The sequence below is a fragment of the Quercus lobata genome, chromosome 2 (assembly GCF_001633185.2).
Source record: "Quercus lobata isolate SW786 chromosome 2, ValleyOak3.0 Primary Assembly, whole genome shotgun sequence".
NCBI lineage: Eukaryota > Viridiplantae > Streptophyta > Magnoliopsida > Fagales > Fagaceae > Quercus > Quercus lobata.
This window is the reverse complement of record NC_044905.1, coordinates 30,972,719-30,981,489: the sequence shown is the minus strand read 5'-3', so window position 1 is coordinate 30,981,489 and position 8,771 is coordinate 30,972,719. Positions and strand designations below refer to the sequence as shown.

General features: G+C 36.3%; 2 protein-coding genes across 2 annotated transcripts; one reads left to right on the top strand and one right to left on the bottom strand.

The window, feature by feature from the left end:
* The first annotated feature begins 4,835 nt into the window (after positions 1 to 4,835).
* LOC115962903 (putative nuclease HARBI1) lies at positions 4,836 to 5,799 on the top strand. The gene is made up of 3 exons (XM_031081788.1): positions 4,836 to 4,928; positions 5,031 to 5,262; positions 5,348 to 5,799. The coding sequence occupies exons 1-3, from the start codon at positions 4,836 to 4,838 to the stop codon at positions 5,797 to 5,799; spliced, it is 777 nt and encodes a 258-aa protein (XP_030937648.1).
* A 702-nt stretch (positions 5,800 to 6,501) lies between these two features.
* LOC115962893 lies at positions 6,502 to 6,925 on the bottom strand. Its single transcript, XM_031081777.1, has 2 exons — positions 6,794 to 6,925; positions 6,502 to 6,696 (listed from the first exon to the last, which is right to left on the bottom strand). Exons 1-2 carry the CDS (start codon positions 6,923 to 6,925, stop codon positions 6,502 to 6,504), a joined length of 327 nt encoding a protein of 108 aa, XP_030937637.1.
* Positions 6,926 to 8,771: the final 1,846 nt, after the last annotated feature.

The window sequence follows — 8,771 nt, the reverse complement described above, 5'->3', positions numbered from 1 at the left end:
GAAAAACGCACCGTTTCAACAATGAAACTCCAAAGCATAAACAGAAAATGCATTGAACGAACCCATTATGCTCTGTTCACAACACTGTCCTGACCTAAGCAGAAGGACAAAATGCTGCGTTCTCTCCAATGGCTAATTTTTTGCATTCCGTTTCTTCCTCTCAACTACCGGGCAGAGATGTCTTCAATTTTCATCAATGCCCCGTCCTCATCGTCTTCAATGAAATGCACCTACCCACCATCTTGTAATAAACCATCAATAGAAAAGCTGAAACACGGTAATTGCAATCCCACACGGAACAAACGAAGCCATCCCTTCGTGATTCGCTCAAGCTCACCTTCTCTTCGTTTGGGACATCATTGCCGCCACTATAGGTCTCTACATTCATGGGTACTATTCTGTCTAACTTTTCATACTCTCTGATCTATTGCTGTCTAGTTATATTGTTTTCCATGAACACACTTCAATCTATGGTTTTGTGTTCAACATTTGTGTGTAATTTTAGTTCAATGTTTGTGTGTGGTTTTTGTGTTTTCCATGAAATTAGTATGTGGGTTACTCTCTCATTCGTCTAATTTTGGGTGTTTCAAGGAGCTGCCTCTGTTGTAGTTGGACTATTATATATGTTAGTTTACTTTTTGCATTTTTCATGTGGGCATGGGTAACTGATTATGATATGCATATAAACTGTTTGTTGAAATGTCTCAATGGGTATAGAAGGAAGTTGTAGCAAAAATGGGTAAAGGGAAATCGAAGGCTGATGGTAATGAAGTTAGAACTGGGTGGAAAGATCCTAAGGAATTAAAAGCTTATTGTGATTTGTCTGCTGCCCAAGTCCTAGACGGCAAGAAGCATAATGGATTTTTGAGAAAGGAAGGGGTTGATGCAGTGATTGAGCAGTTGGGTGAAATGGGAAAAGTGGTGACTCACACCCAGTTTAAAAACAAATGGGATCATCTGAGAAAGAGTTGGAAGGCTTGGAAGGAGTGTTTTGGTGAGACTGGGTTAGGCTATGATCCTGTAACTGGGGTTATTCACATGACTGATGAGTGGTGGACCCGAAAAATTCAAGTTAGTTCACTTTACATCATTGTGAAAAACTCAGTTGTCTACAACTAATATTGTGTTCTAACTACCGGATGTCCACATGTAGGCATGTCCCAAGGTGGTAACCTTTAAAAACAAACCTTTGCCGAATCTTAAGTCCATGGAAATCATGTTGGCACGGTTGCAACGGGAAAAAATGCGTTCTGCACGAGTGGTGAAATACCAAATGATTGCACCGAAGGGTCTGGGGACTCCGTTGATAGCAAAGAATTTTTTGACCCCTAATGTGAACCCTTTGCGAACTCAGTTGACCCAATGGAGGTTGAAGGCCCAGCATCGTCCAGAGCAAGACCAGCAGTGAATAAGGGGAAAGGCTTGGCAAGCGGTGTCCAACTTTTCAGGGGAATTTGCAAGAAACCAAGAAAGAAGCGTTCAACCATGCAAGAGATTTCTGACTCTTTGAAGAGCATGTCAGATGTTATTGTTGAAAGTAAAAGAGTAAGTACGCATAATACACCATTTCGCACCATAGCAGCTAATGAGATGCAAGCAATTATGGACATGGTGTTGACTCTTCCTGGGGTGCAAGCGGGTGATCCTCTTCATATGTTCAGCATCTTCTTCTTCATGAATAATGTAGATGGTAGGAACATGTTTGCAGCTAATGTTGAGAGGAAGGAGGTCCAACTAAGGTGGCTAGAGAAGCAGTACGAAATGAACCCTCAGTTTCATGTTCTCTTAAGGAAAGGGGCTTGTCTACATCCCTAGTTGCTTATCTTTATGTACCTCTTGGTGTTGTAGCGATCAGATTATTTTTATGTACCTCTTGCACTCTTTTTTTTTTTTTTTTTTTTTTTCAGACTTTTGTATTTGCACAAACTATATGCTTGCCATGGGTGTGTATGTAAAACAATGGTTACTAATTGTCATCTTCTGTATGCTTACTTGTTACTTGTGGTGTTTTTTGATGGCATCAAAATAGTTTAGTAGTTCAATATGGTTTATTTGGGAAAGTTGAAGGGGTCCTAAAAGCTAGATAAATTGTCTGGTCAGTAGTCATTCTACTTTGTAGTGGACTAGATTTCTTACAAAGAGAACAAGATGTCAAGATCGAATAACAACAGTGCACATACTAATTAAAATTGGTGATGTATGTCAATCACAATCGTCCCAAGTTTGAAACAAGGAAGAGTAGTTGGATTCTGTGTATATTCATCAGTAGTTGGATTCTGTGTATATGCACTGTGTATAGCTAAAAAACATGTTTGATAGATTCTTTATTTATATTTGAGTGGCCTTGTTTTTCAGGATTCTATCTTTAAAGAGCCTTTGATACCAAATGAGCTGGACCTTCTATCAATTTCTAGTTGCCCCATTCTGTCTCTATGTTTATTATGTTTTTGCTGCCAAATTGGCTATTGGTCAACTTTGTTTCTTTCTTTATTTATTTCTCTGGTACTGTTCACACAGGCCGTGAACAATACCAGATGAGTTTTATACCTCTCCAATTTATCCTCTTTTTGCTTATTTTTTTGCTTATGAGTTTTTGCTTTTTTTTTTGGGGTGCAAAAGCACCCTAACAGCTTCTCTAGTACTGTTCACACAGCCCGTGAACAGTACCAAATGAGTTTTATACCTCTCCAATTTATCCTCTTTTTGCTTATTTTTTTGCTTATGAGTTTTTGCTCTTTTTTTTTTCTTTTTTTTTGGGTGCAAAAGCACCCTAACAGCTTCTCTGGTACTGTTCACGAGTACTGTTCACACAGCCCGTGAACAATACCAGATGAGTTTTATACCTCTCCAATTTATCCTCTTTTTGCTTATGAGTTTTTGCTTCTTCTTTTTTTGGGTGCAAAAGCACCCTAACAGCTTCTCTGGTCCACGTTTTCTTCTGCACATAGAACAAGCTTCAAACACTCACTGCAGAATCCCTTCTTCCCGCGAGTTGTTGCAAACTCAGCAGCATTCATGCAGCACTCACATATGGCATAAGGACAGCAAAAGCACTGAAACTTTGGAGATTTATGGCATATTGAGCAATAGTGCCAATCTGACATGTAAAGCTTATCATTTAATAATTTTGCAAAGCAAGCGTGTGATTGAAAATGTGATGAGACAAAATTCCAGTGTGATAAAAAAACTATTAAGTAGGAATTCAGTGCAAAATAGGAAGTTTCAACATATATTGAAGTCCTATCAATAGGATCAGTTAAAACATGTTAAACATATATTGAAGTCCTATCAATAGGAAGTTTCAACATATATTGAAGTCCTGCCTTTGTTTTAATTGTTTGTGTGTGTGGTTTTTTGTTTTAGGAATTGCATGTACATCTTTCCAATGCAATAATTTGTTGTAGAGGTGAACAAGAGTTGTCATTAGTTGGTTTTTTTTTTTTTTTTTCTTTTATGGTATACAATGGTACGTGTGTTTTAAGTTCACATGTAGCCATTGATTAATGATAATGAGTTACAGTTGATTAATTATAGGGGTATGGTGATAATTTGTTTTTATCACATGTAGCCATTGTTCTATTGCTAATATTTTCTTATTTTATTTGTTACCCAAATGAAGTAGACAAGATAACTGTGTAGTGTATGGAATCATGTCAAGTTGGTGCTTCTTTCTTCTAAACATGTGCACAAAAGGATCAGGCAACCCAATTTATCCTCTCTTTTTTTTTTTCTTTTTTTTTTTTTTGGGTGCAAAAGCACCCTAATAGCTTCTATGGTACTATTCATGGGTACTGTTCACATAGCCCATGAACAGTACCAGATGAGTTTTATGCCTTTCCAATTTATCCTCTTTTTGCTTATTTTTTTGCTTATGAGTTTTTGCTTTTTTTTTTTTCTTCTTCTTTTTCTTTTTGGGTGCAAAAGCACCCTAACAGCTTCTCTAGTACTGTTCACGGGTACTGTTCAAACAGCCCGTGAACAGTACCAGATGAGTTTCGTGCCTTTGTTTTAATTGTTTGTGTGTGTGGTTTTTTTTTTTTAGGAATTGCATGTACATCTTTCCAATGCAGTAGTTTGTTGTGGAGGTGAACAAGGGTATGCTGATAAATTTTTTTGATCACATGTAGCCATTGATTTATTCTATTGCTAATATTTTCTTCTTTTATTTGTTACCCAAATGAAGTATTTGTACCTGTGTAGTGTCAGTGTCCGTATGAAATCATGTCTAGGTGACTGCTGAATATGTGTGTATTGGCTTTCCACAGACATAAAAAGAAAGAAGTCTCAAGGTATTCAAAAGGATGAATTTGCTAAACAACTCATTTGATTCCCAGCACCAGTAAGTTTCTATACTAATAACTTGTTTTTAGCGTACATATTATAGTATCGCTCCAGATTTTGTACATGCAATTAAAGTTGGTAACATATGCAAGGACGCAGACTTTGATATTAGCGACGACATTGTACTTGTAGCATATATAGCTGGGTGTGCAAGTGTCGTAGCTTATATAGAGACCTATATGACCAAAGTACCAATGCATACGAATATACAAACAGGGTATGAATGGGTACAATATACATTAAATGAAAATGAGAAGAAATGTCACAATGTGTTTAGAATGTCAAGCCATGTGTTTCAACAATTGTGTCATACATTGCGCGCTCGGTATGGATATGACGGTACCAAAAGAGTTTGCTTGGAGGAGTCAGTGGTAATGGCATTGGTGGTACTTGGTAATGCCATGGGTAACAGAATGATGCAGGATAGATTTCAACATTCCGGTGAGACAGTGCATTGACATGTGTCCACGGTAATTACCTTGTTAGCCACGGTTATGGCACCAGACATTATCAAGCTTGCTGATCCTACATTTTGTACCGTGCCATCACATATTCAGGGGTCAGATCAATATTGGCCACATTTTAAGGTACTTTGTGAATTTGGTATCTTGACATGATTGTATACCTGTTATTTGTATGGTCATACCATGTATTTCATTTTCACATGGCATTTTTGTGGCAATTATTAGGGTTGCATTGGTGCGATTGATGGGGTTCACATCCCCGTGGTCTTACCAGAAGAGAAGCAACACCCGTATAGAGGAAGGAAAGGGGCCACAACAGTAAACTGCATGTGCGCATGTGATTTTGACATGAAATTCACATTCGCATGTGTGGGATGGGAAAGGTCAGCGCATGACATCAGGATCTTTTTAAATTGCCTGAATAATGAGAGAAACAACTTTCCAAAACCTCCACCTAGTTTGTAAATATGCAATTTAATTGCAGTATTAAAGTATGTATTACGTAGTGAAAATGCTAATATAATAAACGTGTTCGTTTGCAGGAAAATATTATCTTATTGATTCAGGGTACCCGATGAAGATAGGGTTCCTTGCACCATATAAGGGGGAGCGGTACCACATCCCCGATTTTCAAAAAGGTTCACAGCTGCATCATCCAAAGGAGAGATTTAATTATCTCCATTCATCACTTCGTTCGGTCATAGAACGAACTTTTGGAGTTTGGAAGAATAGATGGAAAATTTTGAGATATATGGCAGGCTTCAGTATACGCACTCAAAATAAAATCATTGTAGCTACAATGGTTCTTCACAACTTTATTAGAACATATGACCACAATGACGTTCCACATTCGCGCTCTGCACGGAGCACATATGGAGGTAGTGAGGGAGGTCATTACAATGAAGTGGCAGATGTGGTCTCTTACTTGGATTCAGATGAGATGAAAGAGGTTCGGGACTATATCACAGTATCGATATGTATAGACCATAACTGATGGTTCACAAACTTCAATGTAATACCATTTTGTATTATGGTTTTTTTGTTGTTGTCAAGCAGAATTGAATAGCTCACGGGTACTTGATTGTAAAGCCTTGGATTTATGAAGTTGTATGTATCGTTATATGTGAAACTCATCAGTATTGCAACAGTTTATTTCTTGGTTACAAGGGACTTTTGAATAGAGTCCAATCTAACCTGAATATTACAGTAAACTCAATGGATTTTAAGATTGCAACAGTAAACTACGAGGAATTTATACCAAAAAAAAAAAAAAGCTCTTAATTTTTGTAAGACACCAAGAATCCAATCTATCAATGGCTGGCAAATTGTGTATATATATATATATAGACACACATATACAACAACAGAATTTACAATCATCTTTAAACTTAGCAATAACATTATCTCCATCAAACGTCTCTACATTGTTTTAAAAAGTACAACTATATACATATCATAAACTGACTTGTAATAGTACAATTAACATACAAAACAAATGTAATAATACAACTTGCAGTTATTACGTACATATACATCCCATTATGGTAGACACATTTGCCTGATTTTTTACTTCCCCAAACCTAGTAGACAAAATAAGTAATACTAGAAACATGACCCCCAAGACTACTAAAGCTACTGTCAACTTCTTTGCTTTCTCTTCAGAGATCATGTGTGCAGCCTTGGCTCTTTCAAACTTTCATTTTGCAACTCGCTCCCTTTCCAATGCTGCAGCTATCAAGGCGTGTGCTTGCTTCGATTCTTCATTGGCAACTTCCACCGCATGCTCCAATCGATTGAATTTGGCAATAACTATAGGTGCTACTGCTGCACCACGCATACAACAAATGCTAGTGTCTAACCACTTGAAGAACTTGCATGCACAGTCATCATCCTGCACAATACAATACAACACATAAATAGGAATACAACGAATTGGTTCTTTAATGCACAACACAAATATTTTGCCAATACTTGGATATGATACTTACTGGTGACCAATAGCGACAACTATAAAACCTCCTACCAAATGTATGAAGTTTCAGGGACGTCCTAATTCTGCAGTTCTCCACGTCACAAAAATGGCCATCAGAACTAGAGAAATAGTTACTTGTTTCCGACATTCGTAGTTCTTGGCAGTAGATATTACGTTGGCTTGGTGGAGGATGACTTTGGGATTGAGAAACCTCACATATCTAGTAAAACTAAGATGTAAGGTCCACTTGCCCTCCTCTGTTCTAGTGCACTAATTTTCCTTCTAATACACCCCAAATAATAAATAAAACAATTAGACACTGAAATTCTTTAGAGTTACATAATCCATAACACTAGCATAGCCCAAACAATCAGACACAGTTATTCTTTAAAGTTACATTATCCATAAAACTAGCTGCAAAACAAGGTTCATCAATTAAATTGTGGTTATGAATCTAAAAAATCACATTCCACAAAGATATGTTAAGTCCAGATCCTCTACTTTTAGACACCCTAACTGGTTGCCTAGGAGATATGAGAAATCGCATTCAATCTCCAACATATTAATTTCATTCATTCTTTCTTTTTATTTTTTATTATTTTTTTAACATATCTAGATTGTAGACAACTAGCTGCTCATAAGAATTCATGGAGCCACCCATTGATAGTAGTGGAATTGCACAACCATGAGTGAGAAGTAAAACATTCATGACACCTATCAAAATTTTTGGAGGCTTGTAGCATTACTTGAAGTCCACTAACAACTCATAAAAATGAAACACCAGAAGCTCCAATACAAAAATCAATGTGGAAGTTATATATTAGGTCTCACACTTCAACAGTTTCTACAATGTAACATGAACACTAAGAAATCTTGTGACCACAAAAAAGGGTAAACTTTGACAGCAAAAATCGACCCTTTTGAGTCTCTAGTAAACTCTTTTTTTTTAGTTCTATTTTTAAATTTGGTGAATATTGGCTCATTAATAAAAAAATAAATAAATAAATAAATAAAAGAAGAAGAAGAAGAAGAAGAAAGCTTTCTAAGTTAAAATTTATTTTAGAAAGGGGAAAAAGTGAATTCTTTCTTTCTCAAGCAGACAAGGCTAAGTAAGAAATCCAAGTATCTTAGGCCTTATGATTCAGTCTAGTTCCCATTTCCCAAAATAAAAACTAAATAGCCAACACATCATCAACCAAAACCAATGCTCTCTCACTCACAGGACCTCATATCTGAAAAAATGGTGACATATTGTCAACCGCCATGCCAACCTATATTTCACTACAATACCCATTTATCAAAAAACCAATGCATCATATTAAAGATCTCTACAATGATTGCAACTGAAGAAAACTAAAAAAAGAAGCTGTCTTTTTTTTTGGGTATATTAATTTAAGAGTAAAAAAAAAAGTGTTTTTTTTGGGATATAAACAAATATGTATCACACACTATATAAATAACTACAAATCTAGCAAAATCAAATTATATAACAATCTAAAAAGCCATACTTGAAAATCATCAAATTTCCATAAAAACATAGTATTAGCTGCAAGTGAGCTACGAAAAGAAGGATGAAACAAACATACCTTGTAAATAGTAGTATTTCATCATAGTCCAAACTTGGATATCATAAGCTAAATGCTGGAGTAAATATGAGGTTTTTGAATTCTGATTTAAGGCCCTAGCTACTCACTTCAGGCATGTGGTTTTTAGGCACACTCGCAGATAGGGAAACAAAGTCGCCCATAACTTAGCAAGAGCAGCTTGTAATTTTCATCCTCTCTATACTTGGATTGAGGAAATTCCTGTATTTTCTACTGCTGATTACTTAGCAGAAATTATTAATGAATAGCTTCTCCCCTCCCCTATTTGGGGTCGGCTTCTCAAAAAAAAAAAAAAAGTTTATTTTTTGGGTTATTTTAATTTATGATTTTATCAAGGATGCAACACTATAGTGTAAAAAGTATGGATCATAATTCATCAGATAAGTACCC